Source organism: Sprattus sprattus (genome assembly GCF_963457725.1).
Source record: "Sprattus sprattus genome assembly, chromosome: 4".
NCBI lineage: Eukaryota > Metazoa > Chordata > Actinopteri > Clupeiformes > Clupeidae > Sprattus > Sprattus sprattus.
In genome coordinates this window covers 21,224,293-21,248,292 of record NC_137923.1, presented here as the reverse complement: position 1 = coordinate 21,248,292, position 24,000 = coordinate 21,224,293, and the positions used below count along the sequence as shown (strand labels likewise).

The 24,000-nt window shown below is 43.3% G+C and overlaps 1 protein-coding gene across 4 annotated transcripts in view; it reads right to left on the bottom strand.

The window, feature by feature from the left end:
* The window catches only part of ctnna2 (catenin (cadherin-associated protein), alpha 2), a 374,072-nt gene that overhangs the window by 298,622 nt on the left and 51,450 nt on the right, over positions 1–24,000 (bottom strand). For all 4 annotated transcript variants that reach the window (XM_080836552.1, XM_080836554.1, XM_080836553.1 and 1 more), the window contains exons 3-4: positions 6,429–6,624; positions 391–557 (exon numbers count right to left, since the gene is read on the bottom strand). In XM_080836552.1, the coding sequence (XP_080692678.1) occupies positions 391–557; positions 6,429–6,624 (363 nt within the window). The remainder of the gene's footprint in view (positions 1–390; positions 558–6,428; positions 6,625–24,000) is intronic.

Below are 24,000 nucleotides of genomic sequence, written 5' to 3'. Positions count from 1 at the left end.
GGCGACTTTGAACACCCCACGAGGCTTGTGAAGGTGTGTGTGCGATAGCGGTGCTCGCCGCACACGCGCCACCCCGCAGGAGAGGAGTCTCACTCACACTTCAAAGCGCCTCCCTTTCAGCACGCTTTGCAGATATATGGATGGAATTTTTAACTCGCATTTGAATAATACAACTTCTAAAGGAAATCCATGCTGTCTGGCTCCAACTTCAACTTACATGAAAAGACAAACTCAAGGAAAGTCACGAAAGAAAAAAACACACACCAAGAAAGGGGAAGGGTAAAAAAATGACCTAGACAGATAGATGGAAGGAGAGAGACGTAGATGAAAAGGATAGAGGCTGTGTGTGTGTTAGACAGAGAAGAGGCGGAACACAAAAGAAAGACGTACGACTTTGAGATGTGCCAGGAGCCTCATGACGTCGGCCATGTCGGCGAGGATGAGGAGTCGGGTGACGGCAGAGAGGAGGGCCCGAGCCGCCCGCACCATGGTGCCGCGCTTCACCGACGAGCACGGGTCATCTGCAAACTCTGAGGAGGCAATGCGCATCGTCTCACCTGCACACACACACACACACACACACACACACACACACACATGGGGAGAAAAAAACACACACAAGAGAGGCAAAGTCAGTAAGGAATCAGTACAAACAGTGCCCACACTGCGCTGTGTGGCACCGTAATGTATTCTCTTAGCTTTAGAAAAAAGGCTGAATTCAACACTTTTTCACTTCTGCTCCCGAGTGGTGCATCTTGTCTGTGTTATCTCTATGAACCCTACCACTAAGCAGGCAATGGTAAGTGGTAAAGAACTGCAATTTGGTTGCAACACCTCAATTGCAGGCTTAACAATACGAATAAAACATTTGAGCAGCTCAAGAGTTTTGGTTTGTGAAAACATCACAATGGAATCATCAGATGTCATTTCATGTTGGCGTACGGGGTGTCTGTGTGTTTCTGTGTGTGTGTGTGTGTGTCTGTCTCTGTCTCTGTCTCTGTCTCTGTGTGTCTCTGTGTGTGTGTGTATGTGTGTGTGTGTGTGTGAGTGTGTGTGTGTGTGTGTGTGTGTGTGTGTGTGTGTGTGTGTGTGTGTGTGTGTGTGTGAGCTGCAGGTGATCCCTGTGGGTTACACATCTACACGAATCACACACAAAATAAATCACATGCCTGCACACACGCGCATGCATGCGCACATACATGTAAATCCAAAAACACTTCTGCATTTAATCAGGTTGATTCATAGACTAGTTGAGAGTTTAGAGGGATCTATAGGCGCTTCAAAAGGTGGTTTCATAACCTTGCACCTGCAACCTTGACTACAAATTGTATCCATCTGTTATTTCTATATGTGTATGGTTATGTGAGAGAGACAGAGAGAGAGAGAGAAAGAGAGAGAGGGAGAAAGAGCAAAAGAAGAATAAGAAAGTGCTACTAGAAATTGCCTTTCTCTCCTTGATCAAAGTGACAGAAAGATGCCAGTTTTGCAACGTCTCTGTGCCACCATCCTTTAAGAGCACAGAAAATGCCACACTCATCCTCAGGCTCGTAGCATTTTGGAAGTGCTGTCCTGAACTTTTTGAAAGAAGAAAAAGAAGAAGAAAATCTCCAAAGGCTTTTTCTTCTTCTCTGAGACACTCCATCACTCTTTCTTCCACCCACAAGGGCTCGGGGACATGCATCAGCAGAAGCAAACTCTTGAAATCTCTCCATTCAAAAGGCCTTAATCTCTCATTATCATGGCCATATGTTGTATTAAAAAGCCCGCCGTCCGCCTTCCTCGGCTAACTATACTTCATCTCTCTGAGTCATACATAATCCAGCCATAGGGATGGGGAGGGGATTCAGTCAGTTGCCTTATTTCATTCATTTTAAAGAGAGGGGAGACTGGCAGTGTGACTGGAGAGAGTGCAGAGTCAGCTCTCTTCCGTCTCTCTTGCTCTCTCTCTCTCTCTCTCTCTCTCTCTCTCTCTCTCTCTTTCTCTCTATCTGTCTCTTGCATGCTCTCTATCTGCCTTTCTCTCCCTCCCTCTCCATCTCTCTCCCTAACCCTCTCCCTCTATCTCCCTCCATCCCTGACTCTCTCTCGGAGGCCTGGTCCAGCTGTCTCATAATGAGATTTGGTCAGCTCTGATTTCTGCGGTCAGAGTCTGTTTCCAGGCCCAAGGTCAGCACCACAGCAGAGGATGCAGAAGGCAAAGCCAGTGGGAGCTGCAGGCTTGATGGATCTCTCATGAGAAAAGAGACTTCCTAATGACCGAAAAGGTCAAGGACGCGCACACACACACACACACACACACACACACACACACACACACACACACACACACACACACACACACACACACACACACACACACACACACACACACACACAGATACACACACACAGCCACAAAGAGGCACACAAAAAAACACACACACACACAGACAGAGATACAAAAGAGGAACACAAACAAACACACAAACACACAAACACACACACTCACACTCACACAGACACAGACACACGCACGCACGCACGCACGCACGCACACATACACATACACACACACACACACACACACATACACACATTTTGACAAACAGTCGTGCTCCCTCTTTGTGCTACAACATTTAACCTCTGCCCAGTAGATACTTCACCTTCACTCACTATTCACTAAAAATCAACCATATTGATGTCATCTTGATGGCCATCTTGAGGTCAGCGGGTTCAATCTCCACGCGTAGAGCAAATGGAAGTCAAACTGGGTCAGCGGAAGATTACTGCGGCGTACCATCAGTCACCTCCCTCAGTTGCTGATAGAAGAGCTGAGTGGCTGGTTAATGTACCAACTCAGCATAACAAGCTCAGTTAAGTTAATTGACTGAGCAAAACAACCCCTGCCTGACTGCAGCGTCCATTTTGCACGCTTTGCGATGTTTGCATAAACTTTATATCTAAACTTTGGGAAGCTTCCAAAATGATCCCCTTAATCTCCTAAATGTTCCACTATCAACCAGTGGGATAAACCATACTCAGATGTAGAGAAGACACATACATGAAAAAAAAAAAACTCTTCTGGTTTTTACTCGAGGATAGGCAAGACTGCAGATCACCTAGTATGCAATACAGCACGCTGATTGGAAGAATGTGAGGAGCATAGAGCTCATAATTGACCCAATTAAGCACTCAGACAACAGGGTAAAGCATCAGAGCCAGAGGCTGAGCTATTTGAGGGCCCCAGCCAGCATTGTGTTAAGACCAGGGCATTTCCCTCCATGCAGTATCTCCACTCACGGCTCAGCAATGTCTTATCTAACCCCGCCAGAGAGCGGGCGGTGGGAGAGGGAGAGGTGGGATGAGGAGAGGAGTGGAGTGGAGAGGAGAGAAGGGAAACGAGGATGGATCTATAGCAGCTCCAGGCTGTGATGAAACAGAGCACTGTAAGTACTTGGCATGGGTTAATCTGGAGGATCACTGAGTCAGGCAAACGCGCCGATATTGTGTGTGAGAGAGAAAGCACCTGCCTTACATCTGAGTGCTGAGCTGGACTGCACATAAGTGTGTGTGTGTGTGTGTGTGTGTGTGTGTGTGTGTGTGTGTGTGTGTGTGTGTGTGTGTGTGTGTGTGTGTGTGTGTGTGTGTGTGTGTGTGTGTGTGTGTGTGTGTGTGTGTGTGTGTGTGTGTGTGTGTGTGTGTGTGTGCATACCCACTTGTGTAGGTGGGTGTTACAGAGGTAATTTGGTCATTTCCAAAAATGTAGACTGGCATGCAAAAATTAATAGAACAGAATATATTGACAATAAAAAAATGATAGAAGAGCTTTCACTGTACAAACATGGACATATAATTCCCCTGATAACATGGTAAAGTATCAGAGCAGAGTAGCAGCTACAGGCATGACTAATCCTCTGCTGCTGCTTAAAGGCCTCTCATAGGTGATTAACCACAGAGTGATCTGATAGAGAAACAATCAAGAACGTTTAAAAGAAGGCATACATCAAAGGTGAGATCAATGAGGCCTAAACATCCCAAAGTTTACAGAACCACACGGAACTACAGTTAGGGTGATTAATGTTGTTGTTGTTTTGAAAGTTGAAATGCAGCCCGCTCTTTACCACGGTCTGATGATGGCAGTTAGTGAAAGTCAGGATGTGATAAATGTGTGTGGGACCTCAACGCCTCAAACCACCTCAGAGCTCAGAGCACAGGGTGGCAGTTACATTTACTTATACATTAATGTATTTATAAACTTATTGAATCATATACTTTATTAAATATAACACAAAATTACATCAAGGAATGAATTGCCCCTAACTGCCCACCTTCATCTCCAGGGTGCATGTCTTTCAAGAGTATCAACAAGCACAATAAATGGCCCAGTCTTCTGCTATGGAGACCCCCTCTTGTGGAATTATCCTACTGTCCTCATCGGAGAAGCGAACACCCTCTCTACCTTTAAGTCTAGACTAAAACATTCCTCTTGGTGCATCCTATAGACATCCCTGCTGCTGCTCCCTCCCTCTGGGACGACCTCCCCATCCACATCCGTCAGGCTCCCAACATAACACTTTTTAAACAGTCCCTCAAAACTCGCCTTTTCAACCTCGCCTTCACCTGATAATTTCCCCTGTGCCCTTCCCTCCTCTACTAAGACTCACATGTCCAGTTTTCCTTTTTTCTAACTTGTTGTTGTCTGTTTGTTTTTTGGTTTGATCTGTTGTCTTTCTTATTTTCAGTTGTGCTGTGTTGTCTTGTTTGCTTGCCTTGTCTTGTCTTGTTTACTTGCCATATGTAAAGCATCTTTGAGTGTTAGGAAAGAGCTATATAAATATGAATTATTATTATTATTATTATTATTTACCACAATTGAGCCTTCTGTGTACATGGACCTAGTCATGACCATACACCATCTCGTGCCCTGGCTCTCTCGTGGGGAGTAGGCTGTGGGGGGTGTGTGTGTGTGAGATAGGCTTGGGGAGGTCAGTGTGGTGATTAATACCCTTTTTTTATATGGCCCCTCAGAATGTTGCAAAACGTTCCACTGAACTGATTGCGCCACCCCAATGTCCGTAGGTCTGATATTAATAATGAATAGATATTAAGGACTGCTGCCACTTGCAATGGGTTTTCTGCTTCTTATTCACATCTACCATATAATACCGCAAGTTTTCGTAATGGAAATTCAGTGTAACTTCAACAGAGATGTTCCTAACCCATTAAGAACATCTCTGACCTGAAGTCAGCAAGGAATATGTTGCCACGCAACTTCAAAAGTTCTATTTGCAAGAAGAACTACTTTTGTCAGTGAAAGCCCTACAATAATTATAAAGAGACATTTTGGATGCATGGGGGGACAATACATTATCCCTTACATTTTGACCAGTGTCATTGACACAAACAGTCTTATCTTTACCAAACCTAGGAACTTCATCTAACCCACACCCAGAAAGTCCCCAATTAATAGCATGAGGAAATAAACATGTTCTCTACCATGCCTGGCATTTTCTCCCTCTCTCTCTCCCTCTCCCTCTCCCTCTCCCTCTCCCTCTCCCTCTACCTCTATACCTTTGATACTGATAAAGTGGCCATATTAGTGTTTTTTCTCTCTGTTAGAACCTTGCTATACTAGTTGATCTACAGCAACAATTTCTGGGAGCTATTCTCAAAATAAGATCAAGTGAGCATGCTGCCAATGATTAAAACTAACATAAAATCTAGTGATTCAGGGAAAATGTCTAAAGAACGAGGCCAAAGGACAGGGCACCTGTCTTTGTATTCCAGTGTTGGCAGGAGGATAGCCTTGAGGCACTACAGGGACCATGGGAGCCAGACACCTATCCAGCTATTGCCTCATCTCCAGTGTGAAGATCACTAGGTTCATTAGAGTACAGCATGGGAAGGTGCGTAAGTAAGTAAGAAAAGCATTCATACAGAGATAAAAGCAGAAGAAAACTTTTCAAGGTTGAAAAGATCAAAAGGAAGACAAAATGAGTAATGAGAGGCAGGGAGGGGGGGTAGATGAAAAGCTAGTTGTACATCCTAGAACATCCTTCGTTACTGACTAAAGCAAAACTGTAGATATATTGTGCCATATCTGTCTTTGTAAATACAGCTCAACCTTCGGATGAGACAACCATCAGAAGTGACAACAGCAGGTGGTATTCCGCTAGTTTTTTAAAAGTAAAATCAGGCACTCGCAGTGTCGGTGAGGAAATGAGCACTACATCTAATGTAGAGGCAAGTATATCCACAGGGAAAGGGAAGAGTACATGGTCTATGCTAATTATCATCTCTCTACTTTGGTTCCCCAAAATGCATTTAAGAGCTCCTTTGAAACATGTCAGTCGCGGAGAACCACCAGAGGAAACCTGAAGGAAGACTTTAAACAGCAGCCTTGTAATCACTGCCAATGGCAGTAACTGTGACAGAAGTAGAAGAATCACCTTGCTTGCGAACATCCTCCACAGCTGCAATGAGCTCCTCCTTCAGGTCCTGGCTGTCCTTAGCAATCTGCTCCCCCTTTTCCAGAAAGTTCTGAGTGGCCTGCTCCACGGACATGGCCAACACATGGGCCTTCTTAGAGCGGCCCTTCTTCTTACTGGAGGGGCCTTTGTTGCTGGTGTTCACCAGAGTGGTCACCTGTTGAGGACAGGAAATGAAACATTGGTGGTGAGTTTCCACATAGACATTATACTGCAACAATCATCAGTCAAAAATAGATTAGCCTAATTCTTGCCAAGTTCACTGCCATCATCTTCCTCCTATAATCTATAATCTCATAAATAAGTATCTTGTTCAAGAGATAAATAAATGGTTGAAAGTTTTCAGAGTTTTTATTTCATGACATTATTTTATTTAATGACAAAGGTTTCTATCTGCCATGCCAAATGGTTATTATACGCCTTCCTCTTTACAATCGTATGGATATGCCTTCCAACCATTCATACCTGGGATCAACTCTCCATGGATAGAACCCAAATGTTTCCTCTTCCTGCCCAGGTATAGTCAATTGCTTTTTTTATGCATTTTCTACGCCACTGTTTTTCCTTCCTTCCCCATTCACTGCTCCATTCCACTTCCTTATCCTGCTTGCTTTCGCCTACTGGGTATTGGGGGATAGGAAGAGGAATGTGGATATCCCGCAGAATCCAATAAGCGTTTTTCTAAACAAATGTATTCCAAGGCAATCAAAGTCTGGGGCTCTCACTGGACTAATGCGGAAAACCTCCAGGTTTGCTCATTTAGTGGAGATGAGAAGTGTTGGCAGAATTTATCACCAAATATATGCTTCTCAAAAAATAGCCCTCAAAGCAATGCGGTGGAGGCTTTAGTACATGACACACTCTTTAAACCACAAAGTTTGCCCTTCTATTTTCTATTCACGACAGTACTCAATGCATAATGAAAACAATTGTGATTGTGTCCCCAGGCTTGACTTCAGGCTTACAGGATGAAGCATCCCCACAAAAAAAGCCTCAGCTCGGTGGTGCCTCAGCCTAGTGGGGATACCTCACCTCAGTAAAAACTTTCGGTTGCTGCCCCATATGGCTCAATTACACATAAATACTGAAGCTTGTGAGGGAAGGGTAGAGCCGTTGTCATGAACAGCGTCGGTATTACAATGCAATCTGAACGGCTCCCTCGCGTCAGGACTAGTGCCAACCACATTTACTAAGCAGGGGTGGGGACGTAAACAAGAGATTTCAGAAATGGCAAGAAACTGGGTCACACTCACTAACACTGCAAGAGCCTGAGATGACGTGCTGATAGCAGAGGCACAAAATGTGAGAGACAGAGAGAGAGAGAGAGAAAAGGAAAAAGATATAGAGAAATGTGCATCGAATAAGCAACAGCCTTCATGTCCCTGTTCTAAGAATTCATAAAACATGGCGAGGGATGCATTACGAGCAGCAGAAAGTGCTGGTGGGTCAGCGAAAATGCCGCCTGCAGTCATCTGGGGACCATGGGGGAATTCCCTGCAGATCGATTAAGCATCTGTGGACAGAGTTAGTCCATTGCAAGAATCAATGTACTTTATAGGCATGAGTGAACCAGCCCATACAGTATGGAAGTGAAAAGGAAACGTCAACTAAAAAAAGACGTGTCCCAAAATGGTAAAACTATCAGGCCCAAAAAATGAAACTGAAGCAAGAAAAGTGCTGATGGAAAAATGGTCCATTCTTTCTTTGTGGAAATGTCACTGTCATAGCAATTCGCTATGAAAACGTATCTATATTAGATTGCCACGTTCCAATTGGCAACGCCAACGAGCAGTGCTCAGTTCTGAAAGATAATTGTGTTATGTGTTGATAAATCGTGATAATTCCCTACCACAGGCTTTAAGATGCCCCGTTAACGGTCTTTGTCTGACCACAACTGTGGATTCAAGCATCTAGTGCACACTCATAATTGGACTAGAGAAACAAAATTCCAGCTATCCACAACAGTCTCTCTCTCTCGCTCTCTCTTGCTCTCTCACTCTATCTCTCTCTCTAATAAGACTCTAGTTCCTCTCCCAAGCCCTCCAGACTATATGTAAGAGTGCATTTCTGCTCTTGTTTAGTCTGTCAGGTCAGTGTGGTCCCTGGAGGAGGTTCTGCTTGAGGCCCCCCCACCCCCAACAACCCCCTGTCCTACTGTGAGAAGTGTACTGTTTCAAAATGGTGCCGCACAATTTCAACGTTTCAACATTGTTTCGGGTGAACGGCACACAAAGTCAAAAAGCCCCAAATCTTTTGGAGCCTTTCGGAGTGCAGACACCATGTTCAGCATGTGCAATGGACAGCACTGAACAACACCACTGAGTGTTCTTCCTCAGTGGGTCTCAGAGCTGGGCCCGCCTATATAACAACTGCCCCAGCGCGCACACACGACCCCTGTCACACCGTCAGGGCCGAGAGATTCAGTGGTGCTGGTTTCATGATGGGAATAAAGAGGATTGCCTCTCTGGAAGATAATAAACACAGATGCGTTTGCTTCCTCATGGTCGGTTCAAATCTGGGCTTTAAGTAAGAGTAGTTGCCACTCCTTGCTTTATTTCTGTCCGTGGTCATTGATTTAAACCCAACCCAAGGCTCGCCCCGCTACCGTTCAGTGAGGAGCCCTTCATCATTATCATCGCTTGGTCAATACGGACCAGGGGGCTGATTACTTAAGCACAGCCCTTTCATTACAGTAAAGCAAAATCAAGTGGGAGACACAGAGTCCACTTCCGAGTCAGATAATGACTTCGGCCAGTGGAGAGGAGACAGGAGATTCCTTCTTGTTGCACAATGACACCCTCGCTTTCCGTGCTCAAGCTGTAAATTAAAAACAATTAGTTATTCCTTTTAAGTTCGTTAATGCATCACAGACAACAGAGAGGACGCCGGGCTGGGCTCGCCTCTTTTCCGCTTTCACTCGAGGCTAGCTCGTCAAATCCCTTTTAGAAAAAAGACTAACTACAAATGCAGACGATCCCTGTACTGGGAAGAGGCTGCATCATCTTTCTTACTAGCCAGCAACAACAAGCCCACATCTCCTTTGATTAATCCTGTGTCTTTGTTCATGCTTCATCATGTTTTTTCTCTCTTCCATATCTCCCCTCAGGGCGAAGATGCAAGCAAAGGGACACACAGTTAAAGCCTGCTGCAGCTTTTGTTTCTCTGCCCTTGTTTCATTCCTCTCTCTCCTCACTCCTCCCAGGGATATTTAAGGGCAGCAACGACGCTCGCTACCTCCTGCTGACCTTTTTAAGCTCGCCTACGGGAAGATTACATCCACTGATCGATCCATTGGCCTGAGTTTTGGCTAATTACTCTGTGTTCCTGCCATCTTCTTTCACAGCAGATGAGACATCCCAAAATCCAAAGGGAAGAGCACTGTTTGCTTCACTATTTTCAACTTCAGAGACAGCGAAACCCTGCATACAGTATACAATGTAGCTCATTGTGTAATGTATACATTATAAATATTTGATACAAGTGCAATGTAAGTTTCATACACTGTAAGTCTCATATATATTTCAAATGTACTCTCCACAGATATGGCCACTATAACTGTACTTATGAAGAGGAGCTTGGTGGCCAGCAACGTGCCGAACTCCTTTTTCAAAGTGAATAAATGATATGGGGAAAGCCTACATTGCCTAACACAACATGACAAAACAGAAATTCTACTGCTAAAAATAAAACATCCAAGGGGAACTAATACGGCAGTATCAACATATTTGAGCTACTTAGATCTGACAAGTGACATGGTTTTAAAAGCTCAAAACTAGAGCAGCACAACATACAACATTGTGAGCTGATTCAGACAGCAACCACAGAAGGCTTACGGCGACAAGCATGGAAATCTGGTTTTGCCACTGTTCCTGGGCCAGCACAAGGTCGCCCAGCGCCTGGGAGAGGTTTCACTTCATGCAAGTTAAGCAACGCTGCCTTTATCGGGAGGTTATGCGACACAAACACTCATTCCCCTGTCACTTCTGCACTGCTACAGTGGCTACAGCCTCTGTTCCAATACATCAACAAAAAACTTGCACAAAAGACAACAAAGCGTGACACAGACTATGACACAGCATCCAATAAGTCATGCATCGGACAGAGAGTGCTGCCCTTGACCAGCCACGGAAGTCAACGAAGGGTGATGAGCAGATAAAATCTGAGTAAATGTCTCTGATGCAACTTGCCACACGGTTAACTTAGCTTAAGAGGCACAACAAAGAGGAAGATGAATGGACTGATTTGGAGCCCATAGAGCAAGGCTTTTTATGCGCCTATAAAGACGCCAGGGGAAAATGCCACCATGACAAGTGAAATGCCAACCAGCTACTTCCAGGTTCCAACAAGTTTGCTAGACAAAATGCCCAACATGGCTGCAACAGTGGGGGGGGGCAGGTGTGGCAAGAACTGTGATGGGTGAGGATGAAGACTATGAAGAACCAGAACTTCCTCTCATTTGGTTTCTCTCACTGTTCCAGGAACTGCTGAAACAACTGTTGCCTAGCCATGGCTCCCGTCACCCAAAGCCACTGTGTGCTGTGCTGAGGAATGATTGAGGGGGTTGAGCTGACACTCAGTGCCGACCAGACTCAAGCTTCAAACAGTGAATTAACGCCAGCATGAAGCCACACAAGACCACACAATTTTTTACTTTTTTCTGAACAGCAGGCTGTGCCCTTGGACCTGTCCAATCCAATCCAAAAAGGTGATCAATGAAACCTGACTCAGTTAATGAACTATGTCCAAATTAGTTCTTTTTGATTCTCGTTGAGGCAGGCACCACTTATGACCACCGCAGCTGAGCAGTTTATGAGAATGAATGAAGGAAGGAATTAAATAATTGATTCATTATTGCTGTAAGGCAAACAGCAGTGGTGTAAAGTACCGGGCTGGCACTGGTGCTGGATGAGACAGACAGACCCTGAGGTGAGCATATAGGCCGTCTCCCAGGCCTGACAGCAGGTGAGTCTCTCCACGTCTGCTGGGGAGCCGGTGACAGAGATGACAAGAGCTGACAGAGGAATAGCAAAGCCTCCTGAGACGTGTGTGTGCGTGTGTATGTGTCTTTGTCAGCTCTGTTAGCTCTGTACAGTTGCTGCACACAAAAGTGTTTATTCCTGGCTCATTTGAGAGCTGCCTTCCCAGCAGATCACGGCTGTCTGTCTGGCCTCAGGTGAAATATGTCCATCTGCTGCACCTGCCTGAGCTGAGGCTCCTCCTGCACTGTGGGAGTTCAATTATTCTGTCACATATCAAGAGCCCTATAATAGCTACACCCAGTGTGTAAGGCACTGGGCACATTTTATAAGCCTCATTACTTTTCCCGAGAGTCTTTTGTACCCCTTTCTCTCTCTCTCTGTATGTGTGTGTGTGTGTGTGTGTGTGTGTGTGTGTGTGTGTGTGTGTGTGTGTGTGTGTGTGTGTGTGTGTGTGTGTGTGTGTGTGTGTGTCTGTGTGTGTACGTGTGCGTGTGCGTGTGCGCGTGCGCGTCCGTGTGCATCAACCTCTGGTCTGCGTGTGCCTGTGTGTGTGTGTGTGTGTGTGTTTGTGTGTGTGTATCTGGAATGCCATTTTCAGCTCTCAACACTCAAGCACAAGCCCCAAACGTTTTGCTACTCCCTTGTTCACACACTCAAGCACACTTCCTCTCTTTATTTAGAGGTAAATGCCATTTACTCAGTAATGTCACTGGGCCAATACAGCACATCCCAGTACATCTCTCTAACATGTATCCATTCATACATCCATCCTTCCATCCATCCATCCATCCATCCATCCATCCATCCATTAATATATTTATCCACCCACCCACGCACTGGCCAGGAGGCTATGAGCCTGTGCTTTTTATTGCCAATCAATATCACCAAATGCCAGACTGGATTGTCTCCACCCCAGAGGGACTAGTGGAGCCTGTTCCTCCCTGTAAATCCCCGCAGTCATCCAATTTTCCGCCCTCATCCTCCGAGCCTAGGCATTCCGTCTCGGAGCCCTGCTTCCGCAGCAAGCTTGCAAGTGCCATTCTTACAACCGTGGCCACCGGCAAACACAACCAGCACTGGCGGCGAGGCGGGAGTGACTCCTTGGACACACACACACAAACACACACACACAAACACACACACAAAGTGGCAGGATCGAACAACCCAGTAGGCCTCTCCATCGCAGGGCAAGGCTGGTGACATCTGGGCAGCCGCCAGCAGTGTGTATTTATGCATTTCCATCTCTCATGCATACCGCATGAAGGGACTGAAGCGCCCTGGCAAAGGCCATTACACACACTGTGTGTTTGAACAGAGTCAGGAAGGCCAGAGAGAGGAGACAGAGAGTGAGCAGTTTATCCATTATTTGATCAGACGGGCCTGGCTGCTCTCTCCAGCTCGTCTAGGGGGGCCTCTATGGAGATGGCCCGGCCTGCAGGTGCAGTGATGACACAACCGCACTGAAGGGAGACCAGAGACAGGGGGAGAAACCCATTTCCTTCAAAACGCAGTCACCTCATTCTCCATTTTTAACACAACACACACACACACACACACACACACACAAACACACACACACACACATACACACACACACACACACACACACACAAACACACACACACACGCACACTCACGCTTACACTCACACATACACAGCCCAGAGCTGCAGGGTGAGAGCCATACACTGATTGCCACACAATGATAAGAATACAGTGGTGTAATGAGCCAGTCAGAAAAAGAAAGACTGCCAAATCTCTCCATCCACTGAGGTCACATCATGCGCGCTGCGGTGAGAAAATGGAGTCACAGAGAAAACCATAAGCCATTAGAGGGCAAACAAACTTCAACCGCCGCGGCACAAGTTCATGACACATCAGGTTGATGGAAGCCAAGGTTAATATCAATATTTCCAGGCCTAAGCATCCGTATTTTGGCAGCACCGTACGTTAATCGATAATACAAAACAGATTTGAACAGTCATATGGTGTACAATGCTACTTGTGAGTTTTCAGTGTCAAGCCATTCACATGCACTGCGCTTCACGAACCATTTGACGTCATTAACAAAGAGCACACCAGGTAGAGAACAAAGGCCAGCATTACAAATCTGAACCCGTATTCACTCCTACCACTACGAGTACTTGTAAATCACACTAAAAGTTTTAAACTTAAAATGTTCTCCTAAATCCTAGTCACAAAGGTGCTGAGACCAAAAGATAGAATTCCAAACCTGAAGAAAAGAAGGGATTGATTGATGAGTGACCGGTCTATGCCGGTTTGTAGGCATGTAGGCTTCACTGCCTAATGCAAGGAACAATAAATAAATATTTACAAATTAAAGGCTACAAATTAAATAATAACAGAGTTCTCAGTTTTTAAAATGCCTCTTTTTGATGATGTAGTTTATTTGTTCAATAAAAAGTTACATTCAACTTAATTTTAGCACTGAGTGGGTTGTTAAGGTCGGTTGGTAATTCCGCATCTGCATTCAAAAAATGGAGGCATTGAATGTTGGAAACGTCCGTTTCCCGTTCATTTGGGAACTGGTCTTGTCAGTTTGGAGTCCTCTCGACTTTTCCGTTTTTTCCCAGACTTAAGTGCTACTTTTAGTGCTAAAGACCTTTGTGAAATACGCTGAGTAAACTAAATTAGGAGTTCCACTGTTGGTTAGCCCTGACATACCCTGACATGCCCATAATTTTAGGAGTTTCTCCTTGTCAAGTTAAGAGCCAGTTTTGAGATGCCTTAAGATGCTTTGTGAATATGAGCCCTGGCTTCTCTGTACAGCTCTTAAAAGTAAAATAAAAAATAATCATGAGAGTGTAACGGCAGGAATTAGCAATGCTCCTACGGGCAACTGAAAGGCTGTACTGCAAAGAAGGTCATACACCCAAGAGGCCATTCTTGTCCCTGTCCGGTTGGTCCACACTTCTCATGCGAGCCCCTGGAAGTGCTCCGCAGGTAAGCGTAGATATAAATACTGAATAGGGGAAGTGTGCTGTTAGTAATGCAGGTGATGGCAGCTGCTGAGTGCATGACATGCGCTGTCTCACATTTGCCAAGGCCCATGATGACTCAGCACATCAGCCAGGGCCCTGCAGAACCAGCATTGCAGAGTGTTACTCACGCATACATGCATAAATAAACACACGTGCACACACACACACTCACACACACACAGACACACACAGACACACACAGACACACACAAACATGCACAAACAGACGAACACACCCACACACAGAAACAGCAGCAAGCAGGTCTCTAAAAACTCTTTGCATCTGAAAAGCCTCGAAGCTACATGATTTTTTCTGTACTCTCTCTATATTTTTCTATCTTCTCCAATTCCCCTCTCGTCAAGACCACACTGCAAAAAATCAGCTTTCAAAAACAAGAAAAAATAGTAATAAAATGGTGCAAATATTGCTTAAAATAAGCTAAATTATCTACCAACAGAACAGGAATATTTGACTTACTTAAGCGGCGTTCACACTAGACTTCTTTTTTTAAGAAAAAAACGCAGCCTTCAGCGCCTTTTGAGCGCTTCAGAATTCATGGATATTATGTGACGTCACTGTCTTTTAAGCACCGCCATATTTGTGTCTGATGCAAACACATTACGGTCATAACATACGGTCACAACTCACAGAAAGTTCAAAACGCTAGGGGATATGTTGCGCTGTTGAATGTGACAACCTAAATATACAATTGCTAAAGATTTAGGGAATGACTGACCTGTTAAGTGAAACGCAGCACGTTGATACAGTCGTAGTAATGGCTGTGTATTATCAAAACTAGCAAGCTATTTAGCCCTTCACCCAGGAATTTGGCTACAACTCGTTAGCCAATATTGGCACTCTTGCCTGCTCAGAAGAGTTTCTGTACGCTTGAAATCTCCAGTTTATGGGAATAGATTATGTACAAGATACATGTCAATGTCGGGAAAAGAAAGTTGGGGCAGATGCTTTGCAAAAACACAGTTAATCACTAATGGCTAGTAGCATGCTAACATTAGTTAGGTAGCTCAGACACCTCGCAAATCCTCTTAGACGTATTTTTCAGTTACAATAATGTGGTTTGTAAATTGTACAGTGTCTATTTCTCGGTAACTTTCTAAAAATCTAAGCAAAAAAAAGTTAAACTAAAAACTTCTAGGTTCAAATACGATGGTCTTCGGCGTTTGGTCGGTTAAACTAAGATAGAAGGTTACTAGGGAAGGTACGCGACTACCTACACTCCTCGTCCTGATAGGTCAGCTGTCAAAAAGGCGCTTGACGTCACCCGGCGCCTTTCTGAAAAGTTGAGAAAATTGAACTCAAAAAGGCGTCGGAGGTTGCGCTTTTTTAGAAGTTATAAAAGGCGTCCGCCTTTTTGCTTTTTCCCATAGAGTTGCATGTAAAAAAGGCGCAGAAGGCGGCGCTTTTTTCTAAAAAAAGAAGTCTAGTGTGAACGCGGCTTAAGAGTTTCAAAAAACAAGTTAAAATAGCTAGCCTCAAAGAACCCAAATATATCTTAAAACAAGTGTGGCCAGACTAAGAATAATTTTCTCAAAATGTAGGAAATTGTGCTGAAATTTGGCAAATGTTAGCACCATACTCTTGAAATGAGGCTATATAAGCCAATTTATCTTGAAATCAGTACAACTACAACTAAAACAAGTATATATATGCCTAAATTTAAAAAAAAAATAAGAATTATTTCCTCGAAATGTAGAAAAATTTGCTTGTATTCAGCAAATGACAGCAACATCATCTTGAATTGAGGCTATATGCTAGGCAATGTAACTTGAAATAAGTTCAGCTTCTCTAAAAACAGGTGCATTTGCCTAAAAACTAAAAAATGTAAGAATTCTTTTCTCGAAATGTAGAAGATTTGTCTGTATTCAGCAAATTATAGCAACATCATCTTGAAATAAGTTCAGCTTCTCTAAAATCAAGTGCATTTGCCTAAAAACAAAAAAAAATCAGAATTATTTTCTCGAAATGTAGAAAAATGTGTCTGTATTCAGCAAATGATAGCAACATCATCTTGAATTGAGGCTATATGCTAGGCAATTTAACTTGAAATAAGTTCAGCTTCTCTAAAAACAAGTGCATTTGCCTAAAAACTAAAAAAATTAGGAATTCTTTTCTCGAAATGTAGAAGAATTTGTCTGTATTCAGCAAATGATAGCAACATCATCTTGAAATAAGTTCAGCTTCTCTAAAATCAAGTGCATTAGCCTAAAAACCAAAAAATGTAAGAATTCTTTTCTCGAAATGTAGAAATCGAAATGTAGAGTCTGTATTCAGCAAATTACAGCAACATCATCTTGAATTGAGGCTATATGCTAGGCAATTTATCTTGAAATAATTTTTGGGCTTTTGTGCATGTAATCAGATAGGCCAGTAGTGCGAGACAGGATGCTAGCTGGAGAGAGGGATTGAGAAATTACCGCAAGTCGGACTCGAACCTGAACTCTTACCTGTATCACCATCAGACCCATTCATTGTGCAGGGTTGCTACTGCGTGTGCCACAGCTCCTTCCCTAAAACAGTCATCTGTTGAGGATATTGGCATTTTTTTGGGAGAGTTTTGAAGTCAATGCAAATGTGTAATTGATCATTGAAATAATATAGATTTTGCAGATAGCACAAAGAATGCTTCAAATAATTTTTAATTAGTAACTTCAACCTAGACACAATTGCTATGGTAAAAACTGCTGCAAATGCTATCTGCACACTCTCTATTATCTCAGTGATCAATTGCACATATGCATTGATCAATTGCACATATGCATTGACTCTCCAAAACAAATACCAATATCCTCAAGAGATGACTGCTTTAAGGTTGGAGCTGTGGCGCAAGCGGCATCAACCCTGCACCATGAATGGGTCTGATGGGGAGACAGGGAAGAGTTCAGGTTCGAGACCGACTTGCTCGTTTCTTAATCTCTCCCCCCAGCTAGCTTCCTGTCTCTCTCTACTGTCCTATCCGATAAAAGTCAAAAAGCCCCAAAATTAAGCTTAAAAAATATTGATTAAAAAAATATTTTTCCTAGATATTGAGAAAATATTTCTTATGGTATCTAGGTAAATGTACTCGTTTTTAGTGTAGCTTTACTGATTTCAAGATAAATTGCCTAGCATGCAGACTCATTTCAAAAGGACGTTGCTAGCATTTTCTGAATATAAGCACCTTTCCCTCTATATTGAGATAATAATTCTTAAATATTTTTGGCATCAAGGCCAATGTTCTTGTTTTTAGTGTAGCTTGACTGATTTCAAGATGAATTGCCTAGCATGCACAATCATTTCAAAAGCATGTTGCTAGCATTGGCTGAATATAAGCACCTTCCCCTCTATATTGAGATAATAATTCTTAAATATTTTTGGCATCTAGGCCAATGTTCTTGATTTTAGTGTAGCTTGACTGATTTCAAGATGAATTGCCTAGCATGCACACTCATTTCAAAAGTATGTTGCTAGCATTTGCTGAATATAAGCACCTTCCCCTCTATATTGAGATAATAATTCTTAAATGTTTTTGGCATCTAGGCCAATGTTCTTGATTTTAGTGTAGCTTGACTGATTTCAAGATGAATTGCCTAGCATGCACACTCATTTCAAAAGCATGTTGCTAGCATTTGCTGAATATAAGCACCTTCCCCTCTATATTGAGATAATAATTCTTAAATATCTTTGGCATCTAGGCCAATGTTCTTGATTTTAGTGTAGCTTGACTGATTTCAAGATGAATTGCCTAGCATGCACACTCATTTCAAAAGCATGTTGCTAGCATTTGCTGAATATAAGCACCTTCCCCTCTATATTGAGATAATAATTCTTAGATATCTTTGGTATCTAGGCAAATGTACTTGTTTTTAGTGTAGTTTAACTGAGAAGGATAAATTGCTTGAAATAAGAAACTCTGGCTTTGACAAAGCAGTTTTGTACTTGTAAGTGGGGATCAAACTGCCTTATAATAATGGCAATTCTAGTTTCAAGTATTAACATGCTCAGGACCAGTAATACAATCTCAGTAAAAAGTAATAAACCCTTATTAAGATAAGTAAGGACTGAAACGCTTGAAGCAAGTGAAATGTTCTAACACAAAAAAAGCCTGTAAGAAGTACTAACTTGGCAGACAAAAAACAAGCTTACATTGCCTTGATTAAAGATATTTTATCATACTAAGATTTCACTTTTTGCAGTGCAGTTGTTGGTTCATTCACGTTCACATTCAGGAAGAGGGGGAAAGACTCTTCAAATAAACTGTGTGTTTGCACAAGGTAAGGACAAGAAAGCAATCAATCAATCAATCGTAGCACAAGGGAGCTGCGGCAGGAAGTGCATCATGCCTCGTTCAATATTGTTCACATTCCCTGCACTCGGAGCACTTGTAACCGATTATGCCGTGATTGCCATCAGTGGGGGTGGTCCAGGGAAGTCTATGCGCTCAAAGTGCTCGAATTTTAGGCCAGTTGTTTCGTCTTCCTTTATGGCAAAAGGGCAAAAGATCATTTTAAATTGTGAACGTGCACTGCATTCAAATAGAGAAATGTAAATGACCAGAGAAGCAACCCTAAAAAAAACGAAAAAACAAACAATCCCCATTAAAAATTCTGAATAAAATAATTGGAGGGATGTAGAGAAGATCCCAGAGGAAAGAATCTGACTTGCAGTGAGAAAAACAAGAGGACAACAAAAAAAGAGAAAGTACACCATCAGGAAAAAGCAGAGTAATTGCATGCCTCTTCTTCCTCCTCTGAGAGGGCAGATCCACCAGAGGATCAGACATGATGACCTGCCATTTAAGGCATCCAGATGGCCAGGCTACCTCTCCTCTCTGGTATTACTCAGGGAAGAAGAGTAGGGAACCAATTAAATTAGATACGATGAAGGCCATTTAACAGCCCCCCTGCAAGGCAGATCTAAGGGAGAGATAGAGGGAAACCACTGTTTTGGTGTCAGTTCTCATTTTAAGGGTGTGTGCCTAAATGATGCGTTTTGTCTGAACATTATAGGCGCCATGGCATTCTCCAGATTCTAGCAGATGGCAGAGCGGGTGCACTCATCCAATTTATCCCTACAGACTATTTACAAAATCAAGCAAAAGAAGCCACTTTCTTCCAAATCCCCCATTTGAAATGAATACTTCAGATGCATGGGCCAACACTGGTTTGCCACTTCATTAGGCACAGATTAAGGAGACGGGAGTTTGGGTGCGCAGAGGGCCCCCGAACTTCTAAGGCCACTTGAAAAAAACTAAAAGCGTTCAATTAATATATCTGTGTCGCAACTCTTGCAACTAAATGAACTCGCTGCTGTCCCACCATCTGCTAGAGTGCCTCAGCCAAGCAGCCAGAGGTTCAGCAACTTTTGTCCAGGGGGCTAAAAACATAGCATCCATCCACAGTATGAGAAGCTGCTCTGGTCTGACTTCTGACTTCTGATGCTTGTGCATGTGCAATCATGGAGTTTAGGGCAAAATTATGCGACGGAGATGCGCGAGAGACCCGATTCCTCATTCCGTTGTATGTATGAAATCTGCGGGGGACAGTGTGAACATTTTCCGTCTTTCAAAGGTAGGTGTAATTCAGTTTGTTTGATTGATGAGTGCATAGGGGAAACTGCCTGAAACAATGGAAGCAGTATTCTAAGCACCAGTTTTGCTGATTTGTCCCTTAACTTATATTTGCCATGTCTTGCCATCTCTTTTTCACTTCATCCAAACACACTATTAATTTAGTTTTTTTTTAGCCACAGTTTTTTAAGTCCTAGTATTATTCTTTAGTGGTGTAGAATTACTGCCCTGTATTATTTCTCAGCAAAACTGAAATCCAAAGAAATGTGGTAGTCTGGCTGTCCTCTCTATTGCTACCCATTATAGGCAAAGAAAAAAGCTTCAAGAAGAAAAGGCAAATCGCAACACAGTTACCCATTTCATACAGGGTGCATGAAGCTCAAACACAAACTAGTACACATCTGGCAAATTTGAAAAATGGAGGCTCAATGGACAAACTAACACAAAAGAACAAAGCCTAACTCTGAAACACACCTGCTGTCTCATGTAAGCAGACAATGGCCTTCATCCTCCATCTGCTTTGACTGGACATGACATGACCCTCCGCTAACTAGTGCTGCATCAGCAGTGGGCCGCTCTGGCCGGCCTTATGACTGATCTGTGTGTGCACAACAGAGACAGAGACAAGCACACTCAGCCAGCCCCAAGGGCACTGCTAACACAGACGCCATTATGCATCTGGAGGAGCCAGCATCTGATGCGTCCGCTCAGCATTCAGGATCACCAGGCACACGCCTACTTGTGCTTATGAACACGCACGCGACCAAATCGAGCACGGATGTGCATAAACACACACATACACTCGCCACCAACAGCCCTCCTGAGAAGAATATGTAATAGCTCTCTGTCGTTCTCAATTTTAAGGCGAAAGATAAAAGTGAAATAGCCAGCTGTGAAAAATGTCATCTGACTCTATACAGCGGCCACTTCCTCTCAATCTTACTGCAATCGGCCCAGATGGACCAGAGGATCTCAGCGGAGAGGTGGCTCCTGCTTTAATTAATGAAGAGTGCTCTTCAGATAGAGCCTTCAAAGAGCCACAGCTCCCAGCGTGGCCTGGGCATCCCTCCTGACAGAGCAGAGGTGGGACACGAGATTACAGGCAGGCGCTGGGTCAAACCAAAAGAGAGAGGGGGATAAAGAAACCCGCTGTCTGCAGAGATCCTGGTATATTGCCGTTAAGAAGACCTTTGGTTCTGAAGGCTTTGCCTCTATTCTGTGAACCAAACAAAGGCTTTTGTTTATTCTGATTGGTGTGATTAGTTAATTTAGGGATGTGTGAATGCCCTCACTGAGCTACACACAAAGCCATGACTGGATATGCTGGAGGGGATGGTCTCAGCCCAGCTCCACGTGAAAACATGAGAGATGTGTTTGAAGAGAGGACCCTAACCATTATGCAATGTTTAACACTATTCAAACCTTCCGCTACTAGGGATGGGTATTGTTAGGATCCCGAGATTTATCGATACTCGTAGATACTATTTGCCATAGTTTGATGCAAACACAACAAGAGATGTTATTTTTGAATTACTTTTTTGTTTCAGGTTAAATGGTTTTAATGGTTTTAGGTCTATGAGCACAGAGTAATTGCTACAAGTTTTTACATAATTAGTATGCTGAGGTACATTCCTACAGGAAGTACATTCACTGGTGAATGTGTAGGTGGTCACACTATAGACTACATTTCACCACAGACTTCATTACCCAGAGTTCCCTTATCTCTTCAATTCCCTTATCTACTCTTCTCATGCTCTGTATGGTCACGGCAAAGGTGATAAAAACAATGACGCGTTTTCTCCATATAAACAGCGGCAAGCCTCAAATTCAGTCTCTCTCGTTTGGTCTTTCATCGAACTACCATTCAAAATAGAGATACCAAACCCTCTAAAGAATTCTTCATCAGGACAAAGGACGACACGACGAATCATAGCCTTCAGAACTTCTGATCAAAGTTCTAAACTATTTGAAATCGTTAAGTTGCAACCTGAGTTTATATCGATAGTACTATATACTGCAGCCCAGCAGTTTTGTTTGAATACGAGCGAGGCGACCGGCTCCCTTCTCATCCATTCAACGTCGACGACCATTCATCCTCCTTCTCCACTGACGACCTCCAGGCCGTCCAAGGGCTTCATCTGACGAGAAGAAGCAGAAGGCCCCGGGACATTCCACGAAGCCTGTGCTCCGCGCTGCTCAACGGAAACCCGGCAGAAAACAAGAAATCTTGGTCGCTATGCAAGAGCGATCGAAGTAAGGCTAAATATCTGGGCAGAATTTAGTTTTATATGTATGTTTTAATCTATGTGAGAAGTATTGTTATTTTGTTTCATTGAGATTTAAATGCAATCTTAAATTCACAATCTACACGGTCTTTGACCGTTTATAATCTTGCTTGGTTCTATTGCTTTTAATTAGATAGTGCACGCACGTCTCTCTCTCCCTCTCTCTTTTCTAACTCCCTTTTGCATCACCACCTGAACGCACACACACGCACATCGTGATTTCACTGTTGTGGAATATCTTGTGTTAAATTAAGGCCTAGCTTAGATTTAGTCCTTAAGACAAGAAATTCCTTTGTTAAACATTATTTACTTTGCGCCCCTTCCCCCAACGAAGTTGGCGCGTAAGAAACAAAGAGCTCAGATTTCGGTCCCGCAGCCAAAGTTAATTTGTGTCTGCGCATCCTTCATATCTCGCTCTTTAGCTGCTTATCACCTGTGCGCATGCGCATAGTCTCCCTCTCACTTCTCCCCATCTCTCCATTGAGCGCGCGACCGCGTTAACTCGCAACTGCGCATACCCACACACGCACCCGCTCACACACGCACGCACCCTCTCTCTCTCACACACACACACACGCACACATACACACACAGACAGAGACGGGAAGCTAACGCCTCCTCCTCTGCATTCCGGAGACAATCTACCTCATCCCCAATTCCACTTTGTGCCTTACTCAATTGTTTTACTCCAGTGTTTAAGTGATTATACCTGATTCATTATTGACCATTAATTACCTTTTGTTACTTTTAATAAATTGTTTACTTTTACTTAAACAATTGTCTTGCCTGTTATTGTTCCAATATTCCACTGAAAGCCATTTTACGCCAACCAGATACTCTTGATTGCCTTCACTTGTCTAGTTATCCATGAAGTGTTATAGACTTGTATTTTAATTGTAATACGTTAGTGTTGTAATATTATACTAAGACTGTAGCATAGTGGTACAGCTAGAGTTTTCATCATTATAGTAAATTAATTATTAAATATTAATTACTAAAATTAATGATTATTAAATTTTATGAGACTGATTTAATTAAACTATTGTAACAACCCCGGTTTTACCTACAAATGTGTGAGTTGGCTTTTTCACTGTAGTTGTTTTCAAAATAACAGATGAAAGAAGGCAATGAATGTATCCTGCTAGAATATCCTGCTCAAAAATTCAAAGCTTGGTCCACGTGACACACTGACAGTGAAGAGCCCTGAATAAATTAAGTCAGTATCAGGAGTTGCTTATTAACGGACAAACTCTCCCCGAAAGCAAAGCAAAAGAAGCCTGCACAATACATTATAGCCTTGTAGCACCAGTGGATAGTTTGCCATTATATTCTCTGAAAGGCAGTCTTAAGAGTCCCTCATGATGCTCTCTTTCACAGGCATGCCAATGTTCATTAAAGAAATAAAGTAAAATATAAGAGTGACCTTGCTGCTGAAAAGATGAAAGAGGAGATGGGACTTTGTGGGGTAATTTAGAGACAGAGAGCTCTGTAGAAAGATGCCGTCAAAACTGTTTAAAGCTTGTCTTGTGCTGCGAGTTGCAGAAGTAATATTTAACATACACCGCCCTAATGTGTCTGCCAACAAAAACCCACCACATATGGCAGGATTCCTTTCATTTCAGAGTCATGCAGGGCATATAATCGCTCTGATAGCAGCACCATTACAGAAAAGAGCTCATAGAAGAGAGCCAGCAGAGAAGC